Genomic DNA, 14,356 nt, shown 5'->3' with positions numbered 1-14,356 from the left:
CTTGGTATTCAACAGGCTAAATTACCCACTAATGCTTTAAATGCACAGCTCTTCTTGATGGGTGCAACACATAGACAAAGACCTTGGAATGAGAATAATAGAAACCATTCCCCTAACGGTGGATTTGAACCCTATGTATTGTGATTCCAAGGCTAACACGTTCTTCTTGATGCTGTGTTTGTTTCTTTATTGAGGGATACAGGAGTTGACTGTTGCTTTATGCCAATTCACTCTACCGTGCTGTGAGTTATTACACACTGGAATAACAAAACAAAATTGAAAAGAAAGTGGAATATCCAGCAAATAGAGTTCTATTCCGTAAAAGATTAAAATAACATTTTCAAAGTTGACTTACTGACATAGGGGAAAGGATTGTGTGGTTTGGGCTCAGTTACTACATAGTAAATTGCTAAGGACCAGGACAATATAGTGTATACACTCATGGGAATCCAGTAAGTAGTAGGGACAGATGCCTTCTTCAGATCAAGGGCTCTTCAAGAAGAAGGACCATGCCTTCCTGATCTTTTAGATTAAATTGATGCAAAGGTAATTCTTTGAGTCACTTAATCTTTTAATCTCCAGTGCCTAGCACATTGTAGGTGCTCAACGAATTTTCATCATATGAATGAATGAATGCAAGAATTATGGCTTTATTGCAAAACTCAAGCAGTGTACCCGAAAAGGTTCCTAAATCCTAATGGATGATACTGATAGAGAGTGAGAAAGAGAATGAATTTTCCTTAAGAACTGCTGACCTCTTGGTTAGCAGCTGTAGCACTTAACCACCACACCACCAGGGTTTCCTGAATTTTCCTTATCACTTAAAAAAATCTAACAAAACCCAAGAATTATTTTGTTTTAAAAGTTAAATTGAGTACCCACTTCCTTCGATGTTTTTCATTTTTATCTGGGATCAGAGGTACCAAGAAGCCCAGGAGCAAATCAGCCTAGCAGCAGAAGCAAGAATAAGTGTGAAATATAATGAAAATAGCTCAATTTGAAAGCACTCTCTGATTATTTAATTAAAAAAAATTTTTTTTTAATGTTTCCCTTTGCTGCCTCCTGATTTCATCATTGTTTTCAGCTGTAACAGCCGTATCCAGGACAGGATCTGGCACATAGCAGGCACTCAACAAATACATTTGAATGAATAAATAGAAGCAATTGCCGAGTTAAGACCGGAGTAGTGCTCAATTTAGTCTAGCATCTTTAGTCCATGGCTGTTTTTTGGGCAGATCAGCTAGGTAACTTAGAGATCTGTGGATTCAGATGGGGCAACTTCCAGTGAATTTGACTGAATGTTCCTTCCTGCATCAGAATTGGATTAAATTTTGTCTGAGCCAGTAATAAACTACATATGGAAAGAATGGTGAATTTCAGACAGATATCACAAAGATGGCCCTGATGACACAACCCAAACCACCTCTACCTATTCCTTAACTTGGGCAGCCTAGAAGTTATGAGCCCTGGACTTGAAATCAGACCAATTACTAGCTGTAACTCTGAGCAAGTTATTTAACTTTTCTGAGCCTCAGTGTCCTCACCTGAAAAAGGAGTTAGTAATGTCTACCACTGAAGTTATTTACATATGGCACAGAATTGGTGCTAACATTAAAACAAACAAACCAACTAACAAAAGAACCAAAAAAAACCCAAAGCAAAACCCATGCAACATCCCTCCTGCTAATTTTTCCAACCAAGATTTCATTAGTACCAATTCTCTCGGGAAATTCCCTCTGAATCCTTGCCTCAGCACTAGTTTCATGGATTATTAAAACACAAATATTTGTTTTCTTTGAAAAGTTAAAAGATAAATAGGAAATAACAAAGATAAAATGCAAACATCATCATCATCCTGACCTACCATGGACAATCCTCAGTATGTCTGTACCAACCCTTTTCCTTTTTGCCAGGAAGATCCAGCCAAAGTGACTCATCATGGAAATCACCACATGGTCAAGGGTCATTTGCAGTGATCTCGTAGGAACTCTTGGATTTCTATCCCAACTTCACTCTAGATTTCATGTCTTTTATGCTTTGCCTTGACAATAGGTTTAGCACCAATTTTTGGCCTCAGTCTTGGATTCTGAAAACACTGATTAATTTTGTTTCCCGGCTTCTTTAGGACTTTGGCTTGGTTTTGTCTCTGGCCTTTCATGCTCCTGACTTCTCCTGATCTAGTTCTAGCTTCTAAACCCAAACCCTGGGACTAGCCTAAATGGCTAACCCTCTAACCAACCTCTTCCAAACTCCAGCAAAAGGGGGCTTGGACGTTAATATTGTTACAGCACACTGAAGTCATTGTTATGTTCCCGTTAGAAAAAGCACTCTCAGCTGATAAAAGGTTTCTATCTCCTCTCTGGCATTACCGAAGGATGATTATAAGGATTTAGAAATATTGGCAGTATGTAAGAGTTACAATGATTCTCCTACCCCGACCCAGGCCAATTTGGAAGGAGTTTTCTGAGAGTTCATCTTTAAGATCAGGGATATACAAAATGACCTTAAAGAAGCAAGATGGTTCTGAGTCCAGAGACTTGGCTAAAGTCTGCTTAAAGAAACATTGTGGCCTCCTAAGTATATACCCTCAATAATTGAAAGCAGGGCCTCACAGAGGTAATTGTATATTAGTGCTCATTGCAGCATTATTCACAATAGCCAAAAGATGGAAACAACCCAAATGCCCATCATCAGGTGAACAGATAAACAAAATGTGGTGTATACATACAATGGAATATTATACAGCCCTATGGAGAAATGAAGTTCTGATTCAGGGTATGACATGGATGACCCTTGAAAACATTTTGCTAAGTGAAATAAGACAGACACAAAGGGACAAAAACGGTCTGATCCCACAATATGTACTATCTAGAATAGGCAAGTTTGTAGACACAGTTTCCAGAGCTGAAGTGGGAGGAGAGGGAAATGGGGAGTGATTGCTTAATGAATACTGAGCTTGTGCTTGGGACGATTAAAAATAAATAGTGGTGCTCATTGTACAACACTGTGAATATGATTAATGCCACTGAATTTTATACTTAAATTTGGTTAAAATGGCAAATTTTATATTTATATTTTACCACAATTAAAAAAAAAGAAAAGAAACATTGTGACAAGTTGAAGAAAGGGTTAATCTATCATGGAAGTATATAAAGAAGGCAGAAGCAGAGACAAGAATTGGCAATGCACATCCAAGGCTGGGACAGGGAAACGAAGCCTTGGTAAATGGCTTTGCTCTTCAGCAAAGCAAGCTATCTTGACTCAGCCTGATCCTCATAAACAACAAAATGAGATCTTATTAGCCCCTTTCTGCAGAGGAGAAAACCGAGGTATAGGGAGGTTACATAACTTACTAGCGAGTCACACAAGGACATTAGGCCTAGATACAAATCCAGGTCTGACTGATGCCAAGTTGCATGGTCACAAACATTATGCTATCAAGGGTAGTGAGACAGGGAAAGCTGTGGTAGATTGTGGGAAAAAAGTGCATCAAACTATCTTACCTTGATGCCATTAAACATTTGATCACTTAACCTGTGGTTCTCAAATTAGTTTCACACTAGAATCATCTGTGAGGTTTTTTAAAAATGCCAATGCCCTGCCCCCAAACTTAGAAATTCTGTTTTAGTTGGCGTGTGGCGGGGGGGGGGGGGGGGGGCGGGGGGAGCTGTTAGATCAGAACATTTTTGGAATTAAAAAAGAAAAGACTTCTTAGGTGATTTTAATGTGCAGTCAGGGTTTAAAATAACTGACCTAATCGTAATCCCTAACTCCTAGCCCTTTGATTCCTTATTTATTAAGAAGCCTTCTGGTTATAAGTTGGCTTCCTATGTATAGGGTCGTTATGAGTCAGAATCAACTCGACAGCAAAGGGTTCAGGTTTTTGGTTTTTCTTTTAATGTATCTTTGCCTATAGAAAGATTTACGCTGACACAAGTGTTCTAGTCTACATGCCGCAATATTTTCCATTTTAAATGAATAAATTGGCATTATGGCTTTAAATACCAATTTCATGACCTTGGTTAATGTGGATCTACTCTGAGAGACAGAGCTATTATCCTCATACTGGCAAAATGGGTTGCTGAGCTTTCAAGGCCAAGGGGAGACCACGAATGATGATTAACCAGGAGAATGCCTCCTGTGGGGCCTTTAGGTACACTCAGGGGACATGCTTTATCTTCACAGAACATGCTCTTTGCAAGGAAATCATTATTTCTACTACATTAAAGAAAAAAAAGATATAATGAAAGGATGGTCTGTAGTTCCTCAATTATTTAATCAGTCAATGGCATTTTTACATCCACTTCTCTGTATTTGGGAGTATAAAATCTCTTGTTGAACAATACAACAAGTTAACTGAGGCAAGTATACTGAAGAGAAAAGAAGAGAAGAGAAGAGAGGAGAAGAAAGAAACAAACAGCATTCAACATGACTCCTGGTACTAAGTACTGTATTTATCAATCATGGTTCAGTCAGGAAAACAGAACCCAACTGGGTATTTAAACCAGGAAGGTATTAATCCACAAAGTGGGAATAGCATGACCAAAACCTTGCAAATATGAACCAACATGGGAAGTGAGAGGCTGGAGGGAGAAGGATGTTAGGAGACTTGCCTGAATTAAGCCAAGGGTTGATGGGAAGTAGGGCAGGACAATATTGGCTAGGTAGAGAGAGTGGGGTAAGGTTATGGAAGGCTCTCAATACATGGTTGAGGAGCTTGGCTTTGAACTGAGGGGGAAATGTAACAAATTTATGTTTCAGTCATAACAAATCATCCACTCACTGGCTGCCTTCCCTCTCAGAATTTTTAGAGATGGGAGAATTCTAAACCAAATATAGAATCCACTTCAGTTTCATGGATCTGATGTTAGAAAGAAATTCACATGTTTAAGTGTCTGACTGTAGATCTCCAAGAAGATCACTTCTTTGTTCACAGAAGTAAGAAGCACTTTTGGATTGAACTCTTGTGAGTCGTGGACAACCAATAACTCTTTCACACCTTAAACAAGAGTTCAGTGACCTGAAAATAAATCAGAAACAAATGTTTTACATCCTTCTCCTGCCCTCTTTCTTGACCCTCAAATCAGGAATGGAAGAAAATTACAGCCAGGAGGCATCCCCATTTGCCAAGCCCCAAACATTAGCAAAAGAGTCACTGAAGACATTTTGTGAAACACCAAATATCATTTGTTCTCCCGGTCTCTGGACAAGGGGTTACTTCAAATCACCTCAGGCATGGAACAAAAAGGATGTCTCCAACGATTCAAATATACTGCACCCATCTCTCAGGACCCATTCACATCTGGGAGAACAGAGGTGGGTACAGAGCAAAGGGAAACAGGAATAGGAATCCCCCAAATTCAGTCTCTGCCTGAGCACGTGGATCTGTCTGAGTTCCGTGTTCTGAAAGGTGAAAAGAAGGCCACCTTTGTACACTGTACTGGTCAATTTTAAGCAAATGATCAACAAATTCAATTTGCCATTTTGCAGCAGGAGACAACAAGATTTCCACTATTTCCAAGGCTAAAGGTTTCCAATTAGCAAACTCCATAGCAAATCCTTTGACACAAAGTGTGTATGACAAGCAGAAAAGAGAAAATACCTGACTAGTGTTTTCATTTAGTATGTTTTAGATGATGAACTGAGCTGTTGTTTAATTCCCAACGCCTTCTGCCTCCCCTCCCCCCATGACTTAAGTTATGAGTAAGACAGATTTAGCTATTCTGGCATCAGAACATGAATTTGTACTGTCTACTACGGATGGTGGAGTTAAAGCCATTCTCTCTGAGTTGAGACTATTTGGCAATATATTGGATGAGACCATAAAACTTAGAAAAGCCTTAGAAATATGTACATCCAAATGAAAGTTGTTTCTTAAAATTATCATCTTGGGAAACAACTTGTTTATTTTTCTTTATTGCTTTCAGAGAAAGGTTCACAAGCCACACTTGAAATTCAGTCTCATCACATTATAGTTATTCCTTGTTTTCGACTCAAAGCAACATTACCCAGCTTGACTGTTTTCAAAAACCACCTAAATGGATGAATATTAAATGCACTGGTAATAATCCATCAGCTATGCTATGGGCTCTGAAGGCAATTCCCAATTCTGAAATTCTGAAACTGTATTGAACAATAGCATCATTATTAAAATATGAGTCCACCCCCTACCTCAAGGTGAATGGTTGCAAGAGGCCAATACTTATTTGACTGGAGGGATCTGATCGATTTGCTTAACAACACAGACACAGGACTTCAGAGAATTGTTGAGCTGGATGGACCCAAAGAAGTAATCTGTTCAACCTATACGGTGGGATAAAGCCTTAAATGGGTAGCCGTTGCCTGCCTATATAAAGGAGGTTTCTAGCTTGAAATGCGCCACCATTTCTAACCACTTTTTAAGGATCTTCTTGAAGAGATGAAAACTATTGTATGTACTGGGAAAAGTAAAAGAAAATTATCAACAAAGATGTTGTTGATTTGGCTATTAGCACCCACCTGTGTGCTTGGTCCCTGGAAGTTCAGGTGGTAACTAAGAGATCAGGAGTATGGCGTACGCTTGCTGCTATCAGTGATAATGCAGGGAATAGGACAGAGAATCTCAGAAATGGCAGGGAGGCTCCCAAAGAAGGGCTGATGGGGCACCGAAAATATATATGTCTTGATGGAAATTGTTTACTTTGGTTAGCCACATAATGCTTACCCTCAGGAAGGTCAACAACCATACAGATTTTTTTTTTCTTTTCTTTAGTAGCTCTGAAGATCAGAGGTTTAAAACTTTCTCTAATCCCAAAGGACTTAATATACTATTATTATGTAAATGTGGCTCACTATTAGAAGAAATATTTCTCTTGAGACTCGACAGTGCTCTAAAGGTGGTCATTTATTTGCCAACAAATCCTCCCAGTGAGTACATAGCCTAATGGCTGAGCACAGGTTTCTAAGTAGACTAGCAGGCTTTGAATCCTGGCTCTGCTACTTATTACCTGTGTGACCTTGGGAAAGTTACTTAATCAATCGTGCCTAAATTTCCTCACCTGTAATATGGGCATAATGGTATGTCTTCATATGGATGAATTGATATACCACAAGTAAAGGAGTCAGAAGCCATCAGGTATAGAGTGCGTACCCAACAAATGTTAACTCTTGCTAGTCTCTCCTTCTCTATTAGTTCCGCTTTTATAGGTCAGGAGCTTAGGCCCAGGGAGGTAAATCACTACCCCACTCATCATACTACTGGCTAGTGGAAGAATTAGAAAGAGATCTTTTTTAATCTGTCCCCCTCCCCCCAATACAGTTTCTGTTAGAATCTGGGACTCACTCCAAATTTCTCCTACATAATAATAACATAAGAGTAAGACTTGTTAAATATGATTATTTTGATATTATTTATGGCTTTCTCCATGATTATCATAACAATACCCAACTTTATTCTAGGTTTGGGATGAGAATTATTTCATTCTCAAAATAACCCTAGGAGACGATACTATTATCAACCCCATTTACAGGTAAGGAAACTGAGGCTTAGAGAAATTCTGTGTCTAACCTGAGGTCACACAGCTAGTGAATTTCAGAGAAGGAATCTGAACCCATATTTATCCAAATCAAAATACCTATGCATAGCATTAGAAAGTAATTCCCTGACATTGTTTTTTTTTAAATGATTCCCAAATTACCCAAGTGTTAAAAAAAAAAAAAAAACTTTGTAAAATATATACATGACTCTATTTTGAGTCTATTCTCCATAAAAAAAAAAAAAAACCCAATAAACAAAAACTTCTTAAGTGGATAAAAGTTGAAAGCTTTACTTGGAACATAGCTTTTGAGTTCTTGCTGAGACCAATTTTCTGTTGGCCTATATCTAGGGCAAAAAGTCTGCTTGGACACAGCCCGTGGCACTCATAGCATTCATTTCTGGGCAGTGGATATAAAATGGCTCTAGGAATGTCATTGGGCTAAGCTCTGTGCTGCCATACTGCCTTGACATTATTGTTTGGACATGTAATGTGCTGTCTTTGAGTTTGGACACTAATGTAGACCTGGCAAATCACACCTGCAAAGCAATATTCATACTAGCTTCCTTCCTTCCTTCCTCCCTCTGTCCTTCTTTCTTTCTTTCTTTATTACCTTCCCTCACTCCCTTCTATCCCTCCTTCCTTCCTTTTTCCCTCCCTCCCTTCATTCCTTTATTTCTAGAAGAGTTTCCTGTTTCTAGTTTCCTGGGGTTCAGGGCTTACTCATCAGTATGTGCTCTGGAAGCACTGAGCAAATGTCTTCTGCTATTCATGTCTGGGGCAGAATAAAACCTTTGTTTTATGTTACCCACAGGCTATAAGGTATCAACAGATTGTGGTTTGTTGTCATGACGATTCCATCTTTTTACACTTAACTCATACATTACTTCCTCCAGAAGCCTTCACTGATTTCCCCTTGCTGGATCAGATACCCAGCCTCTGTGCTCTTGTATCACAACACTTTCCACACAGCATTAAAATGATAGTTTTCAAACCCTGTCTCCCTCTTGAGACAGTGCTTGCAGCTAGAGACCACATCTTATTTAGGGCTGATATTCAGCCTACAGGCACCAGCATGGACTCCCAGCGGGATCTATTCGATGGGTTTGGGAGTTTGGACATTCCAATTGGTTGAAGGCTATGTAGGACTGGTCATTAAATACTTTCAATATCACCTCTGGTCTTATTCCAATACTCGGTATAATCACAACAGCTGGTATGCAGTAGATGCCCAGGAAGTACATATTGACTTCATGACTAACTTACTGACTGGACATGTCACTGAAGGCATCAGTTATAAGGCAACATTCTTAATAAGAACCCTTGCTCACTAAAGATCCCAATGACAGTAATGGTTTACAAGGAAATACTAGCCCCTCCCTCCAGATACCTTAAGTGAACCGGGTTTTATGAGGTCTTCATACAAATCCATCAAGGCCACTACTGTCTTTGGTCTTGATTCTGTCCCAACACAAACACAATGGTAACCAAAGCATAATTAAGGACCTACATGATCTTTGACTCTATGTCAGGAGTGGTAGAGAACTTACCTGTCTGTGTTGTTGGGAGACTTGATACCCCAATCCTGTGATGGCCTGAGTCTGCATTTTCTGAAGCAGAATCTTTTGCTGAAGCGGCAAGGGTGACCTTAGCAAAGGCTGGCTTGACACAGGTTGGGTGGGCTGGGGTGGTGGCTGCTGCTGCTGCTGCTGCTGCTGCTGTTGTTGTTGCTGTTGCTGCTGCTGTTGCTGCTGCTGCTGTTGTTGTTGCTGCTGCTGCTGTTGTTGCTGCTGCTGTTGTTGCTGCTGTTGCTGGGCTGAAATTGAACTCTGCTGCTGCTGCTGCTGCTGTTGCTGCTGGGTATAGTGTAGGAGAGAAGGCTTGTTCTGGGAAGGTAAAACAGAAGGCATCTGCTGGTTTGTTTGATCTGAATTAAAATGGAACAGAGGCTTGGTGTTGCCAAGACGGGGTTCCATGGCTGAGTGTGGGTTGTTAATAAAACTTCGACTGAGATCCTGAGGCTTCTGCTGCATGAGCACATCCAGGTGCCCACCCTGGGCCGATGGGCTGGCCTTGTACATGTAGTTAGCCATGACTTTTGACTGGCTGCTGCTGCCGGCTATCCCAGGCATGGGGGAGCCCTGTGGGCTGAATGGCTGCTGACCAAAAGAAGGGCTGGGGATTTTTTCCTGCCCAAATGGACCTGGGGATGGCCCAGCAGAAGATGGCAAGGCTGACCAGTTGGTAGGCTGGTGCTGCTGCTGGTGCTGCTGCATCCGGGCATGTTGCTGACGATTGGCGGCTATCTGTTTGAGCTGCTGCGCATGGGATACTTCCTGCCAGCTGGGCAGGGCCCGGCTCGCTCCTGAGGCTGTCTGAGGCTGAGCCTGGCTCTGAGAGACAGAAGGGATCGGGGACGAAGTGGAGAGGGCAGAGCTGGCCATGGAGAATGCAGGACCAGCTGATGGGGGCCTCAGCTGAGGAGAGCCTGAGGGGCCCTGAGTCAGGCCGGGTGAATATTCACTTTTGATCACTATCTTTTCCATAGGCAGAGAGGGTCTAGGGGTGCTCCTCTGGCTTTGCTGACCCAAGTCAATGTTAAATGGGTCATCCTGCTTTATGGTAGCATTGATCATGTTCTCCAGCTCAAGGTCACTCATGGGAGGTACAGATATATTGGTCAGCTCATTGAACAGTTCCTGCAGCTCAGGATCCATCAGTTGCTCTCCAGGGTCATCTCCGTACCTATTAGAAAAAATGTTCTCCTGGGTCATCTGGCCTTCCATGTGCTTACTGCAAGAGAGAGTCTCTCCTGGCTCCTTCTTTACTTCCTTTAAGCCCATGTTAAACATACCATTGCCGGGAGAATGCGTGCTGTGTGACAGAGGGTTAGTCTTTCTCAGGGATGCTTGACTCATAGGCAAGGTCCCTGGCATAACCTGACTTTGTCCATTATTTACTTGGAGGCCACCTTGTCCTGCAGAGAGGTTCTCCCCCACACGGATTCTCTTGATATCAAGGAATGAGTTGTCGACAAAGCCATTGGGCCTCTTGCTGTTGGCAGGAGACAGGTTGACCACTTGTTTTCTTTTCAAGGAACCTTGGAGCTGAAAGACAGGGAATAAAAAAGAAAAACATGAGCTCTTAATCCAGATGTGCTTCTAAGCAAAAGAGATATAATATTTAAATGTTTCCTCCATTGACAAGATAGGATGCAGCCAAAAAGAAAAAGGCAGAAATGAAGCGCGGTCTGGATTATAATGAAACTCGCAGTAGCACAAACAGTACAAAATACAATGCTTTGGGAGCAGCAGGTCATTTAGCGGTTAGAGATCACAGTGGTTCCTGTGGTTGGAACATAGGTCAGTGAATGAAGATCCTTTTCTCTGTCATCAGGAGTGTTGATAATACCTTAGACTGATAACGAAAGCTCTGTTGTTTCCTGGAACCCGTTAAAAAGGAACAGGCCACATTCCTCCCTCCCCTGCTATGTAGCCACAGATGATCAGAATGCACACAGTTTCCACCAAGATAGGAAACACGGATAAGTCTAAAGCTGGGACAAGGTTTCCAGTTGCTTTTTTCACAGATTCAACCCCTTCATTACTATTATCTTCTATGTAAGTAATTAGATTCATCTATTTTTCTTCTTGTAATTCCTCTACTTTGCATTCAGGCCCATGTAATGACATTGTGTAGACACCAGAAGCCATGACATCATCATTTGTCAAAAATGAGATAATCCAAGCACAGGTTTTCCTGGGGATTTATTTCTTGTGTTGCCTGCCTCTAACTCTTGTAACCAAATCCAAGTGTAGCTAGGCAGTACCGCATAATTGTTCGGAGCATAGGCTCTGAAAACAGGCTAGACCAAGCTTAAATTTCAATCTGTCCCTAAGAGCTACGTGACCATGGCAACTTACTTATCTGAGCCTCAATCTCCTTCTCTGGAAAATGGGGACAATAGCACTTAACTCATAGGAAGGAATGAGGTAACTTATATAAAATTTAGCATAGTGCTTGCTATATAAGAGCTCAATGAATTATGAGTTTACATAGAAAAATATGGTTTACTCTACTCTCCAAAGGGGGTGCCTCTATAAACAGCAAAGGTAGCGAGAAACACAATATTTCATTCACTAAGCCAGCCATTAGATTGCACTATCTAAACTTTAAAGATAATAGAGAAAAGTTTAAGGTCTATACGGTCACACCAGTAAATGAATAAGAAACATAGGACATTCATAACTGATTTTTAGATCCTCGTAAAGGGCTCTTGATGCTTTGGCTCTGAAATGAGATTGTGTCTATCAAAGTGTGGCTTTCCCAGTGAAACTCACTCAAATTATATATATAATAAATTATATATACATTAAATAATTTATATATAATTTATTATATATAATATATATAATTATTATATATATTATATATAATAATTATATATAAATTATTTAATGTTGGGTCAGGAGCACTGTAAGATACCTGGGGCAGAATGTTTCCTAGATAAATAAAACTTTACCACTTCTACTTTTCCCCTTTTTCCCTCTTTTCACTTACCACTACTTCTTCACCCTTCACATAAAGGTAACTTAATTAAGAAAAGGAAATTAAAATTAACTGAGCATCTATTATATGTCAAGTTACTTATGAAATATGGTTAATTTATTTTCCTTGATCTATACAGCAACCTCATTAGACAGTTATTAATATTGTTACTTTATACACACACACAAAAAAAACAAGATTCAGAAAGGCTAAGTAACTTGTCCAGTGTCACACAGCTAGTAAGTGGTAAATCTGGGCTCCAATTCAAAGTCTGTGTGGTTCTATAGCCTGTGTCATTTCTACTCTATTATGCTGGAATTAGCTTGTTTAGGTCTAGGGTCCAGTCAACAGGGAGGGGCCAGGTAATGAGCACAGAAACATCTGGATCTCAGATAAAATGATAGGAATTTGGGAATGGTTGAGATGATGTGAGCCATAGGCTTCTAAGTCATCTATTTTATCAATAATTGTTTCATTGATTCCTTATCTGTGGCTCTGTCCACTCACAGGTGGTATACAGTTAGGGTGGATGGGCCTCGTTGGTGTAACAGGTTTTTACCCCTGGCCATACTCAGTGGCTGGAGAAAGGAATCTAACTCAAGCTTTGCCAATCAGGCCCTCTGTGTGAATTTTGGAATTGGAGAAAGCTAGACTAAGCTGTCTTTGGGCAGTTCTATAGTAATTTACAAAACTTGTGAGCTGGTGATGGTCATATTTTCCATTGTGTCAACCAGAGTCATAGAGGAAGTGAGTCTGTAAAAAGGGAGAAGAATGAAGCAGAGAGGAGAGAAAGAACTTTTTTTTTCTTTTATTTATTTTTATTTATTATGGTTTAAGTGAAAGTTTACAAATCAAGTCAGTCTCTCATACCAAAACATATATATACCTTGCTTATCTGGGTATGTACTCCTATCTGTTCTCCCCCTAATGACACAGCACACTCCTCCTCTCCACTCTGTATTCCCCGTGTCCATTCAACCAGCTCCTGTCCCCCTCTGCCTTCTCATCTCACCTCCAAACAGGAGCTACCCACATAGCCTCATGGAGACAAAGAATTTTGATAGCATTTCAGGACCCAAATCCAGTCTCAGGTCAGTTCTACTGTTCACCTTGTTTTCCTTGATATACTCTGGATACTTCATTATAAATTGCCCTTTTTGCTTAAGCAAATATGAGTCACTATGAGTTAGAATCGGCTCAAGAGCAACAAGTTAATACGAGTTGGCTTCTGGTACTTTCAAGTAAGTCCTAACTAAGTCTTCTGAGACTTCATATTCAGCAATGAGCAATCTGCAGAAGTTTGCACCAAGGGGCAGGGTATACTTTGTACTTGGGTGTGAAGCTTTCTCCCCCCTATTTCTGCATGCTTTTCTGACTCCTAACCTTGTGTACTCACTGGTGACACCATCAGAGAACATCATCAGATATTACCACATTCAGCAGAAACTCAAAGTTACCATCATCTGCCCTCATGGGGTCAGGAAGAGCACAGGCCAGAGAAGTTCTGCCATGTTGTCTCAAGATGAGCCACCGTGATTTATTACACCATAAGTTGTATTTTGAAGGTTCTTTCGCAACCAGCAAAGAGCAAACAAAGGATTATATTGTTTTTCAGGTTTGAGTTATCGCCTTTGATTTATTTTTCCATTGCTTTGCAAAAACCTGTTCTGCCAGAGTCTCCCATTGCTCTGGCCACTCCCTGGGCAGTGAAGTAGACACCGTGCAACACAGCACTAACTCTTTCTTTAGGCCACCAGGATTGTAGAGGTAGTAGTGGTGACAATATTAACAACAGTCATTTATTGAGAGTTTGTATGCTAGGCATTGAGATAGACTCTTTGTATAGATTATCTCATTTAATTCTCACAACTACTCTAAGAATCCTTGTAACAACTCAGGTTGATGCAGTTTCTACCCCTCCTCCCCACTTTGAGGTTTAGAGATTAATTTTTCAAGCCTACACACACAGTAAACAATAATCAAACTCAGCATTCTCCCTACAGAACCTGTAGTAAATGGTACCCAAGGCCCTGAAAGAGGTAATGGAACCCACTGCAGGTAGGGAAGAGGCCTGGAATCTAGTCCTGATTCTGTCATTAATTGGACCACTTTCAGCAAGATGTTTCACCTCTCTGGGCCATAGTGCTCTTCTCTATAAATAGGATGATCTTTGAGATCACATTTCTACATGAACCCAGAAAATAATAGGCATTGAGGGAGGGAGGTTTGTTTTTAGGCATTATGTATGGTGCTGAAAGGTCACCAACAATTAGAGCTGAATGATGGATGATTTA

At 40.5% G+C, this 14,356-nt stretch overlaps 1 protein-coding gene across 2 annotated transcripts in view; it reads right to left on the bottom strand.

The window, feature by feature from the left end:
* The window catches only part of MAML2 (mastermind like transcriptional coactivator 2), a 397,090-nt gene that overhangs the window by 119,877 nt on the left and 262,857 nt on the right, over positions 1-14,356 (bottom strand). For both annotated transcript variants that reach the window (XM_049889484.1, XM_049889485.1), the window contains exon 2: positions 9,065-10,621. In XM_049889484.1, coding sequence (XP_049745441.1) covers positions 9,065-10,621 — 1,557 coding nt within the window. The remainder of the gene's footprint in view (positions 1-9,064; positions 10,622-14,356) is intronic.

Source organism: Elephas maximus, chromosome 7 (genome assembly GCF_024166365.1).
Source record: "Elephas maximus indicus isolate mEleMax1 chromosome 7, mEleMax1 primary haplotype, whole genome shotgun sequence".
NCBI classification, from domain to species: Eukaryota; Metazoa; Chordata; class Mammalia; order Proboscidea; family Elephantidae; genus Elephas; species Elephas maximus.
Note: the sequence above shows the minus strand (reverse complement) of the source record. Positions and strands in the feature narration are given on the sequence as shown.